The 24,008-nt window shown below is 43.4% G+C and overlaps 1 protein-coding gene across 2 annotated transcripts in view; it reads left to right on the top strand.

Annotated features, from left to right (window-relative positions):
* Positions 1 to 24,008, top strand: part of LOC139574387 (polycomb group RING finger protein 3-like) — a 38,865-nt gene that overhangs the window by 8,997 nt on the left and 5,860 nt on the right. Inside the window, exons 1-9 of one of the 2 annotated variants that reach the window (XM_071398915.1) lie at positions 9,479 to 9,531; positions 9,697 to 9,800; positions 11,615 to 11,732; positions 12,227 to 12,323; positions 15,140 to 15,195; positions 15,538 to 15,645; positions 18,448 to 18,536; positions 21,060 to 21,197; positions 23,174 to 23,254. In XM_071398915.1, coding sequence (XP_071255016.1) covers positions 9,786 to 9,800; positions 11,615 to 11,732; positions 12,227 to 12,323; positions 15,140 to 15,195; positions 15,538 to 15,645; positions 18,448 to 18,536; positions 21,060 to 21,197; positions 23,174 to 23,254 — 702 coding nt within the window. In that variant the 5' untranslated portion in view covers positions 9,479 to 9,531; positions 9,697 to 9,785. Of the gene's footprint in view, positions 1 to 9,478; positions 9,532 to 9,696; positions 9,801 to 11,614; positions 11,733 to 12,226; positions 12,324 to 15,139; positions 15,196 to 15,537; positions 15,646 to 18,447; positions 18,537 to 21,059; positions 21,198 to 23,173; positions 23,255 to 24,008 lie in introns of those variants that run through there. The other variant, XM_071398912.1, reaches the window with a different exon arrangement.

Here is a 24,008-nt window from a genome sequence, read left to right as displayed (position 1 = left end):
ACCAGGCAAGGCTTTATGAGGTTCCTATTAACTTAGATATGACACATGATCCACCCTGTCGGCTCACCTCAGGGTCAAGTCAGGGCACTTTGATTGAACACTTCAAGCTGTTGTACCCTGAAATGAACTCTCTCTAGGGTAAATCCATTAGAATTCAATAAATTTTTGACTGCACCCCTTTTGATTTTAAATGAAACCTTCCATACATATTTGCCCTTTGTAGAAGTGGTCAGAAAGTTACTTTTTGGACCCGAAATAATAAAACATTCATGAGATAGAGGTGCTCAAAGTTGACCCGTTTTGCAAACCCCACCCTACCATGAGACATCCATGTCTTCATCACTGGAGGAGATTGAGATTGAGACGGTTGAGATTGGTATCATTTGAAAGGTGACAAACAGCGTTGTCAAACTATTGTATCATTTCTAGGATTTAAAATAAAAAACAATCCATACTTTTTTAACCTTTTAACATCAATTATCTAAAAACGGTAGGGATGACCAGGGATGTTCTTTTGATACGTGTGTGAATTAGATCATTTTATTGTCCTGCTAAGCATTCAAAATATAATGAGTACTTTTTGGTGTCAGGGAAAATGTATGGAGTAAAAAGTACATCATTTTCTTTAAGAATGTAGTGATGTGTCAGGGAAAATGTATGGAGTAAAAAGTACATCATTTTCTTTAAGAATGTAGTGATGTGTCAGGGAAAATGTATGGAGTAAAAAGTACACTGCTCAACAACAAAAAAAGGGAACACTTAAACAACACAATGTCAATCACAAGTCAATCACACTTCTGTGAAATCAAACTGTCCACTTAGGAAGCAACACTGATTGACAATAAATTTCACATGCTGTTGTACAAATGGAATAGACAACAGGTGGAAATTATAGGCAATTAGCAAGACACCCCCAATAAAGGAGTGGTTCTGCAGGTGGTGACCACAGACCACTTCTCAGTTCCTATGCTTCCTGGCTGATGTTTTGGTCACTTTTGAATGCTGGCGGTGCTTTCACTCTAGTGGTAGCATGAGACGGAGTCTGCAACCCACACAAGTGGCTCAGGTAGTGCAGCTCATCCAGGATGGCACATCAATGCGAGCTGTGGCAAGAAGGTTTGCTGTGTCTGTCAGCGTAGTGTCCAGAGCATGGAGGCGCTACCAGGAGACAGGCCAGTACATCAGGAGACGTGGAGGAGGCCGTAGGAGGGCAACAACCCAGCAGCAGGACCGCTACCTCCGCCTTTGTGCAAGGAGGAGCACTGCCAGAGCCCTGCAAAATGACCTCCAGCAGGCCACAAATGTGCATGTGTCTGCTCAAAAGGTCAGAAACAGACTCCATGAGGGTGGTATGAGGGCCCGACGTCCACAGGTGGGGGTTGTGCTTACAGCCCAACACCGTGCAGGACGTTTGGCATTTGCCAGAGAACACCAAGATTGGCAGATTCGCCACTGGCGCCCTGTGCTCTTCACAGATGAAAACAGGTTCACGCTGAGCACATGTGACAGACGTGACAGAGTCTGGAGACGCCGTGGAGAACGTTCTGCTGCCTGCAACATCCTCCAGCATGACCGGTTTGGCGGTGGGTCAGTCATGGTGTGGGGTGGCATCTCCATGTGCTCGCCAGAGGTAGCCTGACTGCCATTAGGTACCGAGATGAGATCCTCAGACCCCTTGTGAGACCATATGCTGGTGCGGTTGGCCCTGGGTTCCTCCTAATGCAAGACAATGCTAGACCTCATGTGGCTGGAGTGTGTCAGCAGTTCCTGCAAGAGGAAGGCATTGATGCTATGGACTGGCCCGCCCGTTCCCCAGACCTGAATCCAATTGAGCACATCTGGGACATCATGTCTCGCTCCATCCACCAACGCCACGTTGCACCACAGACTGTTCAGGAGTTGGCGGATGCTTTAGTCCAGGTCTGGGAGGAGATCCCTCAGGAGACCATCCGCCACCTCATCAGGAGCATGCCCAGGCGTTGTAGGGAGGTCATACAGGCACGTGGAGGCCACACACTACTGAGCCTCATTTTGACTTGTTTTAAGGACATTACATCAAAGTTGGATCAGCCTGTAGTGTGGTTTTCCACTTTAATTTTGAGTGTGACTCCAAATCCAGACCTCCATGGGTTGATAAATTTGATTTCCATTGATAATTTTTTGTGTGATTTTGTTGTCAGCACATTCAACTATGTAAAGAAAAAAGTATTTAATAAGAATATTTCATTCATTCAGATCTAGGATGTGTTATTTTAGTGTTCCCTTTATTTTTTTGAGCAGTGTACTTAATTCTCTTTAGGAATGTAGTTAAGTAAAGTAAAAGTTGTCAAAAATATAAATAGTAAAGTACAGATACCCCCAAAAACTACTTAAGTAGTACTTTCAAGTATTTTTACTTCAGTACTTTACATCACTGCAGACATTACCATTTATGTTGACATTCGATGGTGGGTGGACCGGCGTTCATCTTTGTGGTAGTAATTAGAAGGTAAAATTTCTATTAAATGTACATTTCAATGGTGTACCAGTCAAATTGCAGTGGTCTGAAGGGAAAGGTCCATTCTATTCATTATATTTCTATGATTGAAATGACACCCAGCTGTATTCAAGAACATGTTGTCTCTTAACTGATGGTTGGCACAACACAAAAACCACAAATGATGTGAAATAGGGTCTAAGCTACAACAGAGTTGACGTGTTTTTAGATAATTGTCGTTAAAGATGTAAAACTGTCAATTGTTATAAAAAAATTATAAAATGTTCAAGAAATAATACAATTGTTTGACCACACACTAAATTATATCAAACTCAACCGTTTATCTTTTCCAATGATGAAGACATGGATGTCTCATTGTAGCGTGGGGTATGCAAAATGGGTCAACTTGAGCACCTCTATCTCGTGAATGTTTTGCCATTCAGGTCCAAAAAGTCACTTTCTGACCACTTCTTCCATGGGCAAACATATATGAAAAGTTTTGTTTAAATCAAAAGTGATGCCGTCAAAAAGTTATTGATTTCCAATGGATTCACTTTCCATCCACCACTGCTAGCCTATTTCTGTTAGCAGGCAGTGTGGTCTAGTCCTCACTAGGCTAACTCTATGTAAAACCTCTCACCCAGATTCAAATGAGTTTTCTATTTGATTTATTTATTCTATCATTGTATCATATAGGCTATTCTATGAGACAACATTTGACTTTAGCAACTCACTTTCATTGAATTTTCAGATGATACAAAATTGAGATTGAAAATTCTATCGTAAATCGAAGCCTGATACGAGCTACAAGTTGCCGTGCACTGTGCAGTTATGGTTTTACTCAATACTGCAATATGTGGATGTTCTCATCTTATAGATCAGGAACATTTATGTGACATTTATAATGTCTATAATGTAGTAGGCCTATAATGTGTGCATTCTAAATGTCCAACAATTCTATACCTTTCCCTCACTAACAGATCTGACATGTTGTAACTCAACTGATCCTAGTATTCCTATAAGTCAGACATCTTTCATGCTGCGGAACCTTTGAGGCTCTTTGACCCCAGACACAGATCTACAAAAACAAAGATCCTCATGTTGTAGCCAAGCAAAACAAGATATAAATGCTCCTTTACACTCCTGTCTCAGAATAAAGTAGACTGCTGTGACTTTTATCACAGTCTGTGTAAAGTACAGTGATGTTTTGTCATAAAATATCAATGTTCTCAGATTCATGATCTGGAGAAAAAACTAAAAGAATCCATTATCTTACCTTGACTATCTTGACGTTTTACTGTTATCCAACCAGAGATGGTTGGTCCTGCGTGGCTCAGTCATTAGAGCTCTTGCAACACCAAGAGTCATGGTTTCAATTCCCACTGCGGGCACCCATATGGGAAATGTATGCACACATGACAGTTGCTTTGGATAAAAGCGTCTGCTAAATGGCTATTAATATATGGTATATAGTGTTGTAACAGACGTTGATGCAACCAGGAAATGCTAAAATTCAATCCATTACAGATAAAGGACAAAAACACAAAGGAATCACTCAGGACGTTCACGCTGTGATTTAAGGACATGTGTGGTTTTGCCTCAAGATCCAATGACGTGACTTCCTGAGAGGAACCGCTTACAGAGTTTGTTTGTTTTATGCATTAGCACCTTAGATACAGCGTAAACATTCTGAATCAACCTGCAGTGTTTTCTTCTGAATCGGCAATTGAAAAGCTGTGGCGTGCTTGAAACACCATAGCACATCCGTCATGAGTCACCTCTACCACGCTCATTTCTGGATAAGGGATAAAGAGGGCCTATTTCAGCATCAGTCACGTTGCCTGTGTATTGAGGACGACATTAGTTATAGGCCCAGTTCACTCAGAGCAGTTTGGACAAGCATTCACTCTAGATTGGCTAGATCGACTTGTCAATGGTGGGTCAATGTGATGTTCTCTGACATCCAGTGTCGTGTTGAATGACTGTGCCTCCGTCAGGAACCTGCAGGTGTTGCGGTTCAACCGAACATTCAGCACCTTCATTTATACATGGGAAGTTCATAGGATCATGTCAATTTGGGTGTCAAATAAAAGCTAAGAGTCTATATTTTTGAGAAATTAAGGCATATATAAATTTTTCAGCCATTTCCCACCCATTGGGAAAAAGCAAAGGCTTTGATTTCTGGTCAAACAGATGGAAAAGGACTCTTAGAAAACGTCGACCAGAAAAAGTCGTAAAACGTATCAGAAATACATCAAAAGACAATAACGACCCCTGTCAAATAATATCAACAAGAAAGAGAAATTGTTTACCTTCTGTAAGTTCAAGAATCATTGCCTTGTAATTCTGTTACAAGTAAAGGTAGACCTACCAATTAGTTTGTGTTTTTAAAGATATCAAGTTTGTTTATGAATTATTAAGTGAATTATAGAAAAATCTGGAATCAAATTACTGCAAAGAAATTGGCTCCAATCATAGTAGTCACAAACCACTGTTGGGTCACCTGCTACTGTCCTCCCTTCCACTGGCATACTGTTATGTTCAGCTCATAACTATTTTCTTTGTATTTCTGTTATCTGGTGGTCAGAGCAAGGCTGTGAAAACAGTCTGGACAACTCCTCCCCCTCCCTCTCACTCTCCAACTCGCTCTTCTCTCTCTCTCTCCAGTTAATGCCACTTCTCCCAGCTCTTACTGACACCTACCACCTACCCTCTTTCCATTTACTGTAACCAGCAGCCTTACCTACTGAGCACCGACTGACACTGGACATCCGTGGATGTTGGTTGGAAAGTGGTTGAAATTTGGTCAGTCCGCCCAGGCCGGACCAAATCCGAACCAATCATAGACGTCGATGTTTCACAAGTTTGGAGAGCACAGGACAGTACACTTACAGTAGATCACAATAGAGAACAGTACAGTAAAGGAAAGTAGAGTACATTATAGTACTGTACAGTATAGTTCAGTACACTAGAGCACACTAGAGAAGAGTAAAGTACAATGTACTGAACTCTACTGTGCTGTGTTGTTCAGTGCTGGGCCGTACTGTGCTCTACTGTGCTGTGTTGTTCAGTGCTGGGCCGTACTGTGCTCTACTGTGCTGTGTTGTTCAGTGCTGGGCCGTACTGTGCTGTGTTGTTCAGTGCTGGGCTGTACTGTGCTCTACTGTGCTGTGTTGTTCAGTGCTGGGCCGTACTGTGCTCTACTGTGCTGTGTTGTTCAGTGCTGGGCTGTACTGTGCTCTACTGTGCTGTGTTGTTCAGTGCTGGGCTCTACTGTGCTGTGTTGTTCAGTGCTGGGCTGTACTGTGCTCTACTGTGCTGTGTTGTTCAGTGCTGGGCCGTACTGTGCTGTGTTGTTCAGTGCTGGGCTGTACTGTGCTCTACTGTGCTGTGTTGTTCAGTGCTGGGCTGTACTGTGCTCTACTGTGCTGTGTTGTTCAGTGCTGGGCCGTACTGTGCTCTACTGTGCTGTGTTGTTCAGTGCTGGGCCGTACTGTGCTCTACTGTGCTGTGTTGTTCAGTGCTGGGCTGTACTGTGCTCTACTGTGCTGTGTTGTTCAGTGCTGGGCTGTACTGTGCTCTACTGTGCTGTGTTGTTCAGTGCTGGGCTGTACTGTGCTCTACTGTGCTGTGTTGTTCAGTGCTGGGCTGTACTGTGCTCTACTGTGCTGTGTTGTTCAGTGCTGGGCTGTACTGTGCTCTACTGTGCTGTGTTGTTCAGTGCTGGGCTGTACTGTGCTCTACTGTGCTGTGTTGTTCAGTGCTGGGCTGTACTGTGCTCTACTGTGATGTCCAAACTTGTGAAACGTAGACGTCTATGATTGGTTCAGATTGTTTCAAATGTGGTCTTTTTTGGGGGGCGGAGGCCATTACAATAAATGCCAGTGTTTAGAATAATACCCAAATATGCAAAATAAGGATATTCCATATTACTACGTTTGTGTACCTATTTCAGGATACATCACCATGAAGAGAATGACATTCATATCCAGAATTATGCATTTCTGTATAGTACAGATCAGGGACCCATGATGTAATACTGTTACTATAATTCCGTTACCGGGTGTAAATCCACTTCACCTACTGTAGATCAATAACCAAAATATTTTTTGCAAACTCAAGGTGTCATTCTTTCAGCAGATGTTTTTGAATCTTAATTGGGAGCAGATATTTAACGGAGTTTCTGGAAAACATGGTCACATAAAATATTGAGGTAGATTTTACAGTAATTCTGTTACCGAACTTTGCATTTGCACAGTTCTTCCAGTAAATGTGTTTTTGTGAAAGTCCTTGTGCATAGAGTTGTATGGTTTGTTAAACTTTGAAGTCAATGTTTTTTGTTTGGCATACATTTTAAAGTGAAAAATCTGAGTCAAAGCGTAATTCCGGTACCGTGGAATTGCCCTTATCGTCTTATCAACTTTGAATTGTCGTACATTCATTGATGAAGCACTCTCGTCCAGTTGTCTCTGTAAGAGGCTTGGTCCGGAGTCGAACAGGTCTTGAGAAAAATGTAATTGAAAGCAAGTAGTAAATACAACCCAGTAGTGAACAAAACACAGGATGTAAAAACTGGGTCATTTTGATACGGCAGGATATAAACACCGGGTCATTTTGATACGGCAGGATGTAAACACTGGGTCATTTTGATACAGCAGGATATAAACACCGGGTCATTTTGATACGGCAGGATGTAAACACCGGGTCATTTTGATACGGCAGGATGTAAACACCGGGTCATTTTGATACGGCAGGATGTAAACACCGGGTCATTTTGATACGGCAGGATGTAAACACCGGGTCATTTTGATACGGCAGGATGTAAACACCGGGTCATTTTGATACGGCAGGATGTGAACACAGGGTTATTTTGATATGGCAGGATGTAAACACTGGGTCATTTTGATATGGCAGGATGTAAACACTGGGTCATTTTGATACGGCAGGATGTAAACACTGGGTCATTTTGATACGGCAAGATGTAAACACTATGTCATTTTGATACGGCAGGATGTAAACACTATGTCATTTTGATACGGCAGGATGTAAACACTGGGTCATTTTGATACTGCAGGATGTAAACACTATGTCATTTTGATACGGCAGGATGTAAACACTGGGTCATTTTGATACGGCAGGATGTAAACACGTCCTGGGTCATTTCGATACGGCAGGATGTAAACATGTCCTGGGTCATTTTGATACTGCAGGATGTAAACACGTCCCGGGTCATTTTCATACGGCAGGATGTAAACACGTCCCGGGTCATTTTGATACGGCAGGATGTAAACACTGGGTCATTTTGATACTGCAGGATGTAAACACGTCCCGGGTCATTTTGATACGGCAGGATGTAAACATGTCCTGGGTCATTTTGATACAGCAGGATGTAAACACTGGGTCATTTTGATACGGCAGGATGTAAACACGTCCTGGGTCATTTTGATACGGCAGGATGTAAACACGTCCTGGGTCATTTTGATACTGCAGGATGTAAACACGTCCCAGGTCATTTTTATACGGCAGGATGTAAACACGTCCCGGGTCATTTTGATACGGCAGGATGTAAACACGTCCTGGGTCATTTTGATACGGCAGGATGTTAACACTGGGTCATTTTGATACGGCAGGATGTAAACACTGGGTCATTTTGATACGGCAGGATGTAAACACTGGGTCATTTTGATACGGCAGGATGTAAACACATCCTGGGTCATTTTGATACGGCAGGATGTAAACACGTCCTGGGTCATTTTGATACGGCAGGATGTAAAAACGTCCCGGGTCATTTTGATACGGCAGGATGTAAACACGTCCCGGGTCATTTTGATACGGCAGGATGTAAACACGTCCCGGGTCATTTTGATACGGCGGGATGTAAACATGTCCTGGGTCATTTTGATACGGCAGGATGTAAACACGTCCCGGGTCATTTTGATACGGCAGGATGTAAACACGTCCCGGGTCATTTTGATACGGCGGGATGTAAACACGTCCCGGGTCATTTTGATACGGCGGGATGTAAACACGTCCCGGGTCATTTTGATACGGCGGGATGTAAACACGTCCCGGGTCATTTTGATACGGCAGGATGTAAACACGTCCCGGGTCATTTTGATACGGCAGGATGTAAACACGTCCCGGGTCATTTTTGATACGGCAGGATGTAAACACGTCCTGTCAACCCACTTGCAAGTGCTCTGCAACTGAATGCACTTGTTCAACCCTGACAGTCTGGCAACTGTTACAGCAACTGTGTTACATGGTTTGGTACGCAGCCCAGGTGATAGAGAACCCCTAATAGATGCTCAGCAGCCTTCCTTCACTCACCTCAATGGAGTAAGTGGACTAATGTCATGGTCTGGTGAGCAGACAAAAGCACACAGGCAGACTTGTATTGTCCCAGACAGAGTAAAAGAGAATTCACATTTAAGATCAATAGGCTAGAAGAAGCGGTGGGAGTCCGTTTCATGCCAAGTCAAAGAGGTTTTTGGAGCTCACAACTCAAAGCGTTCTGGCTCAGAATGGGTAGTGAATCTCTAGGCCTATTTCTAATAGAGTGGCGTTCTGGCTCAGAATGGGTAGTAAATCTCAAGGCCTCTGTCTAATAGAGTGACTAAGTACTGCAATACGTCAGTCCTCGTGTCATGTGGGGACACCACTTTTTCTCCTGGAAATGTTAGGTCCGATGTTTATTTTTAGGCTTTACTGGATCTGAAGTTACTTTAAATATGGTTCTTATTTTGTTACATGAATTCAGGGACGTCTCCACTCCATACAACGGTCTCATTGTATAAATGTTGTTTCAATAGTCTGAGCACTTTCCCAGGTTCATTTCAGGTCTGTAGAGCAGTGTCCCAAAAAATGGTGGGTCACAGCCAACTCTTAAGCGGTTGCAGTTCAAGATAAGCCTGATATCAGGCAGATAAATTCTGTGCTCCAATATTTGTCTGGTCTCAGTTTAGTTCATGATTGGGATAAGGCTAGAATGAGCCTCTTTAACTCCTGTCCTGGATAGCTGCTGGGTGACTACAGGCTTTTGTTCCAGTCCAATGGTAATACGTCGGTATTCCAACACTGCTCTCCAGGATAGGAGTTGAAGGACCCTGGGCTAGAAACACTGTTTTATCCCATGGTACAAGGGACTTTGGGGGAACCACCACTGCTGTAGAACACAAAGAATTCTAATCGTGTTGTTGTCTTTCTGTCTTCTCTCCTAGCCACATGAAAGGGCATCCATGATGCGGAGCTAACACCACCTCGTGCCTGCAGGAAGAGACGTGGCTGCCAAATCATCCCCAGTCAACACATGGCGGCATTAGGGGTAAGCCAAGACAATCACCCACCATGAATGGAGTTTCATGTCTCTGCCTCACTCTGCCTCTGTCTGTCTGACTGACTGCTTGTTTGCCTGCCTGCCTGCCTGACTGCTTGTTTGCCTGCCTGCCTGCCTGCCTGCCTGTCTGTCTGTCTGTCTGTCTGTCTGTCTGTCTGTCTGTTTCTCTATAGTGCCTTCATTAAGTGTTCACACCCCTTGAACTTTTCCACATTTTGTTGTTACAGCCTGAATTTAAAATGGATTGAGATTTTGTGTCGCTGGCCTACAAACAATAGCCCATAATATCAAAGTGGAATTATGTTTTTAGACATTTTTACAAAAAATAAATAAATGAAAAGCTGAAATGTCTTGAGTCAATAAGTATTCAACTCCTTTGTTATGGCAAGTCTAAATAAGTTCAGGAGTAAAAATGTGCTTAACAAGTCACATAATAAGTTACATGGACTCTGTGTGCAATAATAGTGTTTAACATGTTTTTTGAATGACTACCTCATCTCTGTACATACATACAATTGTCTGTAAGGTCCCTCAGTCGAGCACTGAATTTCAAACCCACATTCAACCACAAAGGACAGGGAGGATTTCCAATGCCTCGCAAAGAAGGGCCCCTATTGGCAGATGGGTAAAAAAATTAAAAAGCAGATATTGAATATCCCTTTGAGCATTAATTACACTTTGGATGGTGTATCAATACACCCAGTTACAACAAAGATACAGCCGTACTTTCAAACTCAGTTGCCGGAGAGGAAGGAAACCGCTCAGGGATTTCACCATGAGTCCAATGTTGACCTTAACACAGTTACAGAGTTTAATGACTGATAGGAGAAAACTGAGGTTGAATCAACAACATTGTAGTTACTCCACAATGCTAAGCTAAATGACAGAGTGAAAAGTTGGAAGCCTGTATAGAATTGAAATATTCCAAAACATGCATCCTGTTTGCAATAAGACAGATGTGCAAACGCATGGTGGTGGATGCATCATGTTATGGGTTTGCTTATCATCGGCAAGGACTAGGGAGTTTTTGGGGGGATTAAATGAAAACTGAATAGAGCTAAGCACAGGCAAAATCCTAGAGGAAAACCTGGTTCAGTCTGCTTTCCGACAGACACTGGGACACAAATTCACCTTTCAGCAGGACAATAACCTAAAACACAAGGCCAAATATACACTGGACTTGCTTACCAAGACTACATTGATGTTCCTTAGTGGCCTAGTTCCAGTTTTGACTTAAATCGGCATTAAAGTCTATGGCAAGTCTTGAAAATGGCTGTCTGGCAATGATCAACAACCAATCTGACAGAGCTTGAAGAATTGGAAAAAGAATAATGTGCAAATGTTGCACAATCCTGGTGTGGAAAGCTCTTAAGAGACTTACCCAGAAAGACTCAGCTGTAATCGTTGTCAAAGGGGATGTTATTGACTCGGGTGTGAATACTTATGTAAATGAGATATTTCTGTATTTAGTTTTCAAAACATTTGCAAAGCTTTCTAAAAACATGTTTTCACTTCGTCATTATGGGGTATTGTGTGTAGATGGGTGTGAACACACAATTCAGTCTGTAACACCACAAAATGGGGATTAAGTCAAGGGGTATGAATACTTTCTGAAGGCACTGTGTACAAAGCAGTACTCTGCATGACCTTGAAACAAATGAGTTGGACAGTTGACAGGTCTTTATCTTTTAGTCTTTTGTCAAAACTGAATTGGGAGGTTACCCTTAGAATGTAGAAAAATAAACAAAACGGAACAACTTGAGTTTGGACTCAGCATGTTTTTTTGTCTTTCTTCTCCCCAGAACCCTGAGACACTAACCAGGAAGATCAAGTTGTGGGACATCAACGCCCACATCACTTGTCGCCTGTGTGAGGGGTACCTGATAGATGCCACTACTGTCACGGAGTGCTTACACACCTGTGAGTACCTGCCGATGGCGCTCATACACAGTCTTCAGATAGTAACGCTGCTCTTGTATCTTTATGAGGGCTTCATGCATAAGGTTTCATACAAGAATATACATTTTCGTTGTCGCAATAAAGTGTAATTGTCACAACAATCAAGCAAACCTCCCCCACAAAGTAGTTGTAGTAATGATAGAGATGTATTTGCGTGAATGTCAGTGGCAATGCAAGTAATGTAGTAGGTCAGTCATGCCCTAGAGGGAGCCATTGTACCACACGTGGAAAGTCTTCATTTACCAAATGTCAATGTAGAGTGTACAATGGACAGCTTTGTACACTCAATTTCTCTCCCCCCCCCCCCCCCCTTAGACATGAAGCAACGAGACTCACATTGTCCGAAAAGCTCTCTCTCCAAAAAGCTTCACTTTTTTAGAACGTAAAAAGATAGGAGAACAAGACACCCATAATGCTGATCATGGAAGGGGCGTGTCTCTCTGCGTGTCTTCCAGTCTGCAGAAGCTGTCTAGTGAAGTACCTTGAGGAGAACAACACCTGTCCCACGTGCAGGATTGTCATTCACCAAAGCCATCCACTGCAGTACATCGGGTGAGTGAGCAGCCTGGACATCAAACCACCTTCCCCTTACCCGCTCAGTGTTGGATTTCATCAGTGTGCGGCACAGAGACCCACCACTAGGGGGCAGCAGCACTGTCCAATAAACAATATAGTGTCAAAGGAGAGGGGGGTGGAGGAGGAACACACAACAACAGAATACATGCATATTTACACACACACACACACACACACACACAAACACACACACACACACACACATACATACACATACACACACTAAAGGGACTGTTGTCCAGTGTTGGGGCAGTAGGTTCTGATTAGTATTGTGGCCACTGAGATGTTCGCCAGCTTAAATGTCTACCTGCTATTTAGTCATTAGGCATATGCCCCTATTTTAATGGAAAGGCCCATCTCGGAGTAGTTGTTTGTTTAAAATAAAAAGCTCATGAATGCCAAACATTTAAACAGGTGAAAGATACATCAGTGCATTATTTTTTTTAAACACAAATCATGGAACAGGTTCAAACTAGGTGTGAGAGGCAGAGATCAAAACAACTGCTACTACTACTGGTGCTGAGAGGATGAAAACACAAGCAATCTAACCATATTTCATGCAAATACTTTTGGGCTTATGATGAACTGATACAGTTGTACTACGCTAATATATATGTGTGTGTGTGTGTGTATATATATATATATTTATATACACAGCACCAGTCAAAAGTTTGGACACACCTTGTAGAATAATAGCGAAGACATCAAAACTATGAAATAACACATATGGAATCATGTAGTAACCAAAAAAGTGTTAAACAAATCCAAAGAAATATTATATTTGAGATTCTTCAAAGTAGCCACCCTTTGCCTTGATGACAGCTTTGCACACTCTTGGCATGCTCTTAACCAGCTTCATGAGGAATGCTTTACCAACAGTCTTGAAGGAGTTCCCACATATGCTGAGCACTTGTTGGCTGCTTTTCCTTCACTCTGCGGTCCAACTCATCCCAAACCATCTCAATTGGGTTGAGGTTGGGTGATTGTGGAGGCCAGGTCATCTGATGCAGCACTCCATCACTCTCCTGGGTCAAATAGCCCTTACACAGCCTGGAGGTGTATTTTGGGTTATTGTCCTTTTGAAAAACAAATGATAAGTGCAAACCAGATTGGATGGTGTATCGCTGCAGAATGCTGTGGTAGCCATGCTGGTTAAGTGTGCCTTGGGAACCACACATGCGGAGATCATTCGTTCAGCTACTCTGCGTCTTACAAAGACATAGCGATTGGAACCAAAAATCTCAAATTTGGGCTCATCAGACCAAACGACAGATTTCCACCAGTCTAATGTCCATTGCTCGTGTTTCTTGGCCCTAGCAAGTCTCTTCTTATTGGTGTCCTTTAGTAGTGGTTTCTTTGCAGCAATTCGACCATGAAGGCCTGATTCACGCAGTCTCCTCTGAACAGTTGAGATGTGTCTGTTACTTGAACTCTGTGAAGCATTTATTTGGGCTGCAATCTGAGGTGCAGTTAACTCTAATGAACGTATCTTCTGCAGCAGAGGTAACTCTGGGTCTTCCTTTCCTGTGGCGGTCCTCATGAGAGGCAGTTTCATCATAGCGCCTGATGGGTTTTGCGACTGCACTTGAAGAAACTTTCAAAGTTCTTGAAATTTTCCACATTCACTGACCTTCATGTTTCTCTTTGCATATTTGAGCTGTTCTTGTCCTAATATGGACTTGGTCTTTTACCAAATAGGGCTATCTTCTGTATATTCCCCCTACCTTGTCACAACACAACTGAATGGCTCAAACGCATTAAGAAGGAAAGAAATTCCACAAATTAACTTTTAACAAGGCACACCTGTTAACACCTGTTAATTGACATGCATTCCAGGTGACTACCTCATGAAGCTGGTTGAGAGAATGCCAGTGTGAAAAGCTGTCATCAAGGCAAAGGGTGGCTACTTTGAGGAATCTCAAATATAAAATATATTTTGATTTGTTTTGGTTACTACATGATTCCATATGTGTTATTTCATAGTTTTGATGTCTTCACTATTATTCTACAATGTAGAAAATAGTAAAAATAAGGAAAAACCCTTGAATGAGTAGGTGTGTCCAAACTTTTGACTGGTACTGTGTATATATATATATAAAACGTTCCTGATAAGTCATATTCTCCCAAAAATGAGGGGTATGTGTCATCATCGAGCTTTCGGAAATCTTGCACATTGCATATTTAAGCGAAAGCTAATTGAGGCTCCATCCACCCCCACACCCCTGTGCATCAAGGACTCTGTCAAAAAGTTGTCACACTTTGCTGTGTTTGGGCGAGGCAAAGTTTGGCTACCGCGGTGGTAAGCGGTCGGCTCTCGCCGGCCTCGGGGAGAGAATCAGCTAATTGTGGTCCTGAGCAGCAAATAGATGGAATGACCTTCACTCCAGACAGCAGGAACACCACATATATTTCCAGGGTCCTCGTGACATCACAACACACCCCACTGGGTCCTGCTAGTCACAATGCTTTTCAGCTGTTGAAATAGAGTATGGTCACTGCTGTGCTGGGCAGTGGTTGAGATGCTGTGTTTTGCCGTCACTCTTGCTGTTTAATGGTAAAGGGTGTTCACACATCAAGCATGTGCTGCTGACATTTAGGAGGTGTGTGTGATCAGCATTTATGTATATCATCTTTTTACAAATCGAATGATCTTTTCTGTCTCGTCAACGTCCGTTACAGTAAAGTAAAAGCTTCCGAACAAGACAGAGTAAGCAGGGTATAACATATCTTAAACTGTCAGTATAAATTGTTAGATTTTCTAATTTCTAGATTTCATATCTCTTTTCCTGTAGCCATGACCGAACAATGCAAGACATTGTCTACAAGTTGGTGCCGGGGTTACAAGAGGGTAATTATCTCATATTGGTTTATCTTCTTCCTTGTCCCTTCACCAATAACATTTAACTGTCACTATTATTCTCTGCCCATACACATCTCTCAACCCTGTTTCCTTACAATCTGTTTGTACCGTGAGATTGAGGCAGAGTTACTGAACAACTAACATCCCAAAGCACATAGCCCTGGAATATCTATCAAGGATTTGACATGTGCATTCATTGATGTAATGAGAAAAATACTGCTCCATATCAGACTTAAAGAATCCCTAGTGACAGGCACCTTCAGCCAAAGCAAGGCCTTAATCCTCCCTTGTGTCTCTCTCTCTCTAATTCCCTCCTCCCCCCTCCTGCAGCGGAGATAAAAAAACAAAGAGACTTCTATCAGAAGCTGGGAATGGAAGTGCCCGGGGACATCAAAGGAGAGCTGTGCAGCATGAAACATCTAGATCCTCAACGCAATGGTACGGCCCAGCTCGCCTTGCCGGAACCCAGGCACACACATCTCAACATATCCGCCCTCTATTTTCCTCCACTTAGTATCACCTTGTTCCTTGATTCAGCCCAACCCAATCAGTGTGAGAAAGTGGCGGTGGCTGTAATGCACGGCCGCATTCCATCCCAGCCCGACACTGAGGGTTTTTGTAAACTCGTGCCCAGAGGGTCGTCACAGAGCAGACCTAATCGCTTGCTTAATAACCTTTCTGATTTCTTGTAATTAACTCTCAAATGGAAGTGGAACTGCTCTCGTGCTACCCCCGCTGTTGCTGTAGGTTGGGCTGAGCCATGGCTAACACACTTACATTGACAGAATCCTGGCAGAAATGAAACCCTTGTCTGCACTCACTGCCCAGCAAAACAGAGATAGTGCGGAGCTTGTGGGCTAATGACAGGCGGCAGCTCCTGCTCCCAGATTTCCTGAGAGCCAAACCCCGAAGCGGGGAATGACATGCGCGTGCTAATGGATGCATCTATAATGGCACCTTCACTTCAAGGGCTCAAAAAGGCTTTCACTGTCATATTTTTGTTCTGTCTATTTCTCTCGCTGTTGTGTTCTCTTTCTCTTGCTTGTTATCTCTCGTTTCGTCTTTCTTTCTTTCTCTCTCGCTCTCTCGCTTTCTCTCTCTTTTACATGCCGACTTTACGACAATATCCTCCGTGAAGACAAATGTGTTTTTTCGACGTCAACAAGTTATGTAAAAGCTAATTCACTGAGAAATATAAATTCTCTGTGACATGTCGTACTCAGATTAGCCCACCAGTTTCTCTGTGACATGTAGTAGTCAGATTAGCCCACCAGTTTCTCTGTGACATGTAGTAGTCAGATTAGCCCACCAGTTTCTCTGTGACATGTAGTACTCAGATTAGCCCACCGGTTTCTCTGTGACATGTAATACTCAGATTAGCCCACCAGTTTCTCTGTGACATGTAGTACTCAGATTAGCCCACTAGTTTCTCTGTGACATGTAGTACTCAGATTAGCCCACCAGTTTCTCTGTGACATGTAGTACTCAGATTAGCCCACCAGTTTCTCTGTGACATGTAGTACTCAGATTAGCCCACCGGTTTCTCTGTGACATGTAGTACTCAGATTAGCCCACCAGTTTCTCTGTGACATGTAGTACTCATATTAGCCCACTAGTTTCTCTGTGACATGTAGTACTCAGATTAGCCCACCAGTTTCTCTGTGACATGTAGTACTCAGATTAGCCCACCAGTTTCTCTGTGACATGTAGTACTCAGATTAGCCCACCGGTTTCTCTGTGACATGTAGTACTCAGATTAGCCCACCAGTTTCTCTGTGACATGTAGTACTCATATTAGCCCACTAGTTTCTCTGTGACATGTAGTACTCAGATTAGCCCACCAGTTTCTCTGTGACATGTAATACTCATATTAGCCCACCAGTTTCTCTGTGACATGTAGTACTCAGATTAGCCCACCAGTTTCTCTGTGACATGTAGTACTCATATTAGCCCACTAGTTTCTCTGTGACATGTAGTACTCAGATTAGCCCACCAGTTTCTCTGTGACATGTAGTACTCATATTAGCCCACTAGTTTCTTGTCTTTAAGACTCGATAATATCAGTGTTTACAATCATAGCACTGTTCAATCGCCTTATTCCTAGAATTATTCCCAAAATGGAAACAATGTCCACCTTATACTTAGTGTCATTGAGTTATTTTCAGATTGGCTGAAGGTGAATCGTATCCAATTTTCCCTCACTTGAGCGGCAATCACTCTGTTTACACTTGAGATTATCTCAAGCCTTACCGCCAATCCCCTTTGGGATGGGCTGTGAAGAGCAAAGGGAGAACAATAGAAGATGGGCCCCAGTCCCATCGCCAATCAGAGAGAGGGAGAAAATGGCTGTCCACAAACAAGGGGCTACCTAATCAACTGAGCTCAGATAACGTCCCTCGTTTTGCCGTCACGGAACTGACTCAATTGACCCCGATTGGGAGATTGTCATGGCCCTTTCTACCAAGGTGTTTTCCATCACAGTGACCCAAATCGCTGGAGCCAACAATAGTATGGTTTATTGAACAAGAGCTGGCCTCAAAGCTCTAAGACTATGTTCCCCAGTTTAGCTACCCCGGTGTGTGGAGAAGACTCTTTTCTCTCCTCCTCTTGCCAGTGACCATCAGCCCTTACTCTCTAATAACCTTTCTCCAGCTCCAACTCTCCATCTCCTTCCATATTTTTGAGGAGAGGGTCAAATGGTTCCCTGAGGCCGATTTAAACCAAAGAAAGGTCTGATGTTAGCCCCCCTCCCCTGGCACAATGGCAAATGAGTGAATGAATGAATCGGTTTGCCTTGATTAATAGGTGTCCTGTAATGGAGGGATATGCTTCGACGGGGGACAAGTCAAGTAAACTGCTTGACACTTTGGGCCACGTAATTGCCTAATAAATGTGCCTCTGCATGAACGGAGACTACAGTTGAATACAGGCCATTTAGTTAATTAGAAAGAAGCATGCCCTGTTTCCTGGCATCAAATGAGCATTGCTTGTGTTTAGCCAACAAAGAGAGCAGGCATGAAAGTCAATTATGTCCTGTCCACTAGATTAAAGGTAACACAGATTCTGAGTGTCGGTCACTCGTAATTGTCTGTGGTAATTTTGTAGAAAGCAATGGCTTGATGAAGTTACATTTGTTAATTTGTTGAAACATCCTATTATGAATTTAATAGAAACCAAAGAACTTTGGCTTAATAGTCTCTATTACCACTAACTGTTACTTCCCTCATTGGTTGACAACAGGCGAGGTGAAAACAGAGGACACAGACAAAAAGGAAACGGCGGAGGAGAAACCGGAGGAGGATAACGATTATCACCGCAGCGACGAGCAGGTAGGTGCCCTTCCACCACACGCCCCCTTCATTTCCTGCAGGACAGGAAGGAGTCATCTCCAAGCTCATCTTTCATTTCCTATGTCTGGGTGGCATGAAATTACGAGCCTCGTAATGTATAGTGTAATCTAATCAATATTTCCCTGGGTAATAGGTTACCTCTTTTGTAATTATCAGTTCACAACATGCTAGGCCTAAAATCTACAAGTAGACAACCCAGCATGACACACATACAGCTAACCCATTCAAAATGGGGGACGGTTTTACATGAATTCCATCTTGATGTCATTTGTATTCAGGTAACTTCTCAGCCCTGTGGATGATATCAATAATGCAGAGAGAGCTTTTATTGTCGCTGCATGTCGCCGTCGTATCCACAAACAGTCATTTCAATAAAGGAGTCGCCGCACACTCGTCACGACTGTATAGCTTTAGGAGATTGGCTGTTTACCATTTAGCCATTGTCCCTACAGAGAAAGGAGCCACATGTCAGTTTTTGAAAATATGCCCGTCCACACCCAGCCAAGCGGCACGTCATCTACGCTTGGCTGGGAGATTGCACCAGGGGTCCAAGGTCCCGCTCTTTTGGTATTCAGCAGAGGAATGGAGCGTGGAAAGAATAGCTAATAGGGCAGCTGTAGCTAGGCTCTGTGGATAGAATACAGGGAGGGGTGAACTGCTGTCAAGTGTCAGGTGAGACACAGGAGAGATGGAGAGGGTGAAATGGAGACAGTTGAGGGGAGGATGTGAAAAAGAGATAAAAGAAAACAAATATTTGGAGGATAGATAGAAGGTCTATAAGTCACCGTGGATGGGAGAGTCTGCTATGAAATTGTGGAGGAGAGGAAAAAGACGGCGTGAGTGAAAAAGAGCGGATGGAAGGAAGGAGGTGAAGAGAGGAATGAGAGACAGGATATTAGGTTAATGGAGAGTGAAAGAGAGGACAGAGAGGAGGGAGGTCATACAGAAAGGGTTGATAACAGAAAAAAGAACAGAAGGAAAGAGGACGGAGAGGACGATAACTACATTTTCTTTTAAGTGAGGTTTTACAACAGCAACTCAACCCTAGTTGGTAGTAGTAATAACAGCAGGAGAGGGCCATGCATGGCTGGATTTTGGACTTCTCCCACCATGTCTGCTGGCTGACCTTCTAAAGGTTGACCTTGGGGTGCGAAGGGAAGCCAAGGCAGGCTAATGAGAGCAGCACAATACTGAAACTGAAAGGAAGAAGAACCACAAAAGAAAAATGAATCGGAGCAATGTCTGCTCACGTCGGCCGAGGCACAAACGATTGAATTTGCACATCCAGGATTTCCAGACAATGGAGAGAGTGTATTAGGTGTCGGTTCTTTTCTAGTGAAATGAGCTCCCGATAAAAAAAGATACAAGGACTCTGATCGGTTATGTGATCAAAAAATCATTTTTAGAAAAACCATAATGACTGACACCATGCTATCTAACTCCAAGGATGGTGATTTTGGGATGCTGAATATGGACATAACTATTGACTGAAATGTAAAATATTGAACAATCTCTAGTCATTGAATCTATCAAGTCATTTCACGTTTTCTCCTTCAACATTTGATGTCTGCTGTTCAGTACACAAATCAAAAGAAGAGAGAAAAGGTGTGCTCTGCTGCTCCAAAGACCTTCCTTTACTCAATACGCTGGGCTATTGCATCAGTCATATCTGTGAATTTGCTGCGAGTCATACCAGCTTGGCAGTTCCCTAATGATTCCACTAATGTAATGGCCCAGAAGACTGCTGCTGAACTACCATTAACTCTGTCTCTCACTCTCTCACTGCGAAGCCTTTATTTGCATCATAACGTTTCCTTCATTGCTTGTTCCATTGAAAACCAGCCATTTACACTTTACAGCGATCTTTACACTTTACAGCAGCCTTTGCTTTCGATACGTTACATGGCTGCTGAGTATTTATTTACAAGTTGAGATGATTTTCATGTTAAAGCATAACTCTGGAGAGCCTTGTTTTTTTCTGGATCTCTTGATGTTTAAGGAGGGAGAAAGATGGGAGAAAGATGAGAAAGATGGAATACCCTGTTTCTATTACTCCCTCCCTGGGTCCCAAGAAATCACCTGAAAATGGCATGAGAAAGCCACTTTACCAGGGAACTTTGTCTGTGCCTGTGTGGCAATCTGAGGATGAGGCCTGTTGCTGGTAATGCAACATGACTCTTTCAGGCACAGCCTTGCCAAGCCACCTGTGGCTCCATCTTCGTTTTGCCATGCTCCAAAAGTGTGCCACTCTCCATCTCCTGCCGTACTGAGACAATGACATGGCACAGAGTCACCATGAACGATACCTATTCCATTTGGATGGCAAGTCTCATGTGGAATGGTATTTTAAACGTAGGATGGAAAGTGGTTGATGCACTGTATTTTCAGCACAGGATAATTAAGATAAGTCATCTGGTCTGCCTTCATGACTGTACTGAGAAGCCTGAAAGGAAAATTCAAGTTCCACCTCAGTCATTTTGTAGTTTGTCTTCCCTCCTGCAGGTCAGCATCTGTTTGGAGTGCAACAGCAGCAAGCTCCGCGACCTGAAGCGCAAGTGGATCCGCTGCTCGGCGCAAGCCACAGTCCTTCACCTCAAGAAATTCATCGCCAAAAAGCTTAACCTGACATCGTTTAATGAGGTACGTCTAACACACTTTACGGCAAGGGGGGGAGGGGATTTTTCCTGGTTTACCTGCTGATACTGACTTGGACTCTGTAACACTTGTTCAGTGATAAAGGACCTATTTTTAAGGAGGCCCCAAGATGTAGTTTTGACTAGCTATCTCTTTAAGCCCTTCCCATGCACTTCAAACTGAAAGGTGATCACTTTTAACAAGGCATTCTTGGTCTTCTGAAGGCAGTGAATCTGAATGCACCATCACATACACTATCAAAGCCTCTCTGCTGTCATTATTTTTCACAAAGCGTTTACCATCCACCATATGTTCTGGGGAAAATAAGCTCTTGTAATATAATTTGCTTTCTGTCATGTCGTTGTGAGTTGCCTGTCATAACTGTATGTGGGAGATCCTGGGTGGTCAATTAGCCTTTTCTCTCTGGTATCTGTCTGTCATGAAGATGTGTGTGAGTGTGTGTGGGTGGTCTTCACCGCATACGCTTCCATCACCAACGTCCGTAGCGCAATACAGCTGTCAGCTGCTCTATTGTTGTCTATTGAATATTAAGAGTCATTGTTCATACAAAATCTATTTTCAACGGCAAACACACAGCGGAAGTGTGCGTCAACAGCCCCCGCTGTGTCAAAGCACAGTGCATCACTTTCCCATGGGTTATATTGGTATAGCTGTAAGATAATTGTGGCATCCATCTTGATATTTCAGCAGCCCACATGAGCTGAATGCGTTGCGTCATTCACACCATGTGTCTTATCATTTTTTATGAGTTTTCGAACTTGTTGCCATGTCTCCCAGCCCCCAAACACATCTTTGGATATTGTGTCCATTCTTTCATATTATGATAATATCAATAATTGAATCACTACTCGAATACATGCTGTCTATTATTTCTGTATGTCTTGATGTGGCAAGACGGTTTTAAACTGGCACCAAGGCAAAAACAGCAAGGAAAAAACATTGTTTCTCTGTTAGAAGGAACATCCAGCTGCCCAGGCTCTGTCGCAGCCGGCCGCGACCGGGAGACCCACGAGGCGGTGCACAATTGGCCCAGCGTCAACCGGGTTAGGGAGGGTTTGGCCGGCAGGGATGTCCTTGTCCCATTGCGCACCAGCGACTCCTGTGGCGGGCCAGGCGCAGTTCACGCTGACATGGTTGCCAGGTGTATGGTGTTTCCTCCGACACATTGGTGTGGCTGGCTTCCAGGTTAAATGGGCATTGTGTCAAGAAGCAGTGCGGCTTGGTTGGGTTGTATTTCGGAGGACGCACGGCTCTCGACCTTTGCCTCTCCCGAGTCCGTACGGGAGTTGCAGCGATGAGACAAGACTGTAACTACCAATTGGATACCTTGAAATTGGGGACAAAAAGGGGGAAAAACTAAAAACAAAAACAAGAAGGAACAGCCAGCTACCAGTAGGTGCTGCTATGGCAGTGCTGCTTCACACTGGCTTCCTCTCCTCTCTCCCTTTACCCTTAGTCCCTCAGCCTCTGTGTTAGGGAGAGTATTGATTGGCCGAATGCAGATGCGGCCAGCCGCCTCACAGAATATCAAACTTTAATCCAAGGAGGAGGAGTGGATTGGCGAGGCGTCATTTGATTCGTGTTGTCTACAAATACGCTTTTTGTGCTTTTCCAAAAGCCCTCCATGCGCAAGGTGCCAAGGGCCCACCGTCAAATATACGGTGCCATCTTTCTTTCCTCTCCAAGAAACGGAGATGGTTTGACACTGAGTGAAAGTGAGAGGAAAAGAATAGCTGTGGTGTTTGGAGGGTTCATTTTAGAATTCCACGGCAATGGGAGACACAAGCCTGATTCAGAAGGACAGCATATGAAATGTTATCAAAGCAGAGCATGTTTCTGGTCATGCGGTTGTTGTCACAGCATTAAACACCCCTAGCTTAAGAGGTATTTATGCCCTGCAGGGGATTTTCCTTCCAGTAAAATGGTAATAAATGTGGCGTTCTTATATCTCCCATTCACAGCTGGACATTTTATGCAATGAGGAAATCTTGGGGAAGGACCACACTTTGAAATTTGTTGTCGTGACGAGATGGAGATTTAAGGTAATACTTTCATATATAAGAGAATGGGGTAATATAAGTCTCCTGACGTTTTAATATTGCTTTTCAGGTTCTGTTGAATGTATGTACTCTGCATAGATCATCCACAGATATGCATGCTGAAAAGCTGTGCAGACAGGTAGTGATGGGACATTTGATGCTTGAGCACCGGTGCTCCGATTCCGTTTTCAAAGCACTACTGATCCGACACAATGTACCGATGCCGGTTTCAAAGCACTACTGATCCGACACAATGTACCGATGCCCATTTCAAAGCACTACTGATCCGACACAATGTACCGATGCCCGTTTCAAAGTAACATTATCACATGATCAATGGCATCCGAAGCTTCGTTTGATCACGCGGTTTTTGAAACCGTGTGTTGCAAAATGCCACAGATTTAGCTGTGGTTCCAGTGCTATCGTCGATTCCAAGTTGCTTTAAAACACCGACCTCTACTGGACACCGTACTTAGGCCTACAATGTAGTTAGATTTTCTTCTTGTCGCGTCACCTGAACAGCTCAGCATGTAGAGTCATGGTCTCGGGGAACAGAACACTCACTGATGACAGGGAATGGGGTCGAACCCCAGCGAAGACATATTATTTACACCTTTTTTTATGTGACCCCACGCTTTTTGCACATTGTTGTTCAAACAATTTGTTTTATTTAGTGTAGAATAAGCTTCTGTCTATAGCATCCGAAATAATGACATATATTCACAATTTTTGACAGCATAAAAAGGGATTCACAGCA

This window comes from Salvelinus alpinus, chromosome 4 (genome assembly GCF_045679555.1).
Source record: "Salvelinus alpinus chromosome 4, SLU_Salpinus.1, whole genome shotgun sequence".
Classification (NCBI taxonomy): Eukaryota; Metazoa; Chordata; class Actinopteri; order Salmoniformes; family Salmonidae; genus Salvelinus; species Salvelinus alpinus.
Note: the sequence above shows the minus strand (reverse complement) of the source record. Positions and strands in the feature narration are given on the sequence as shown.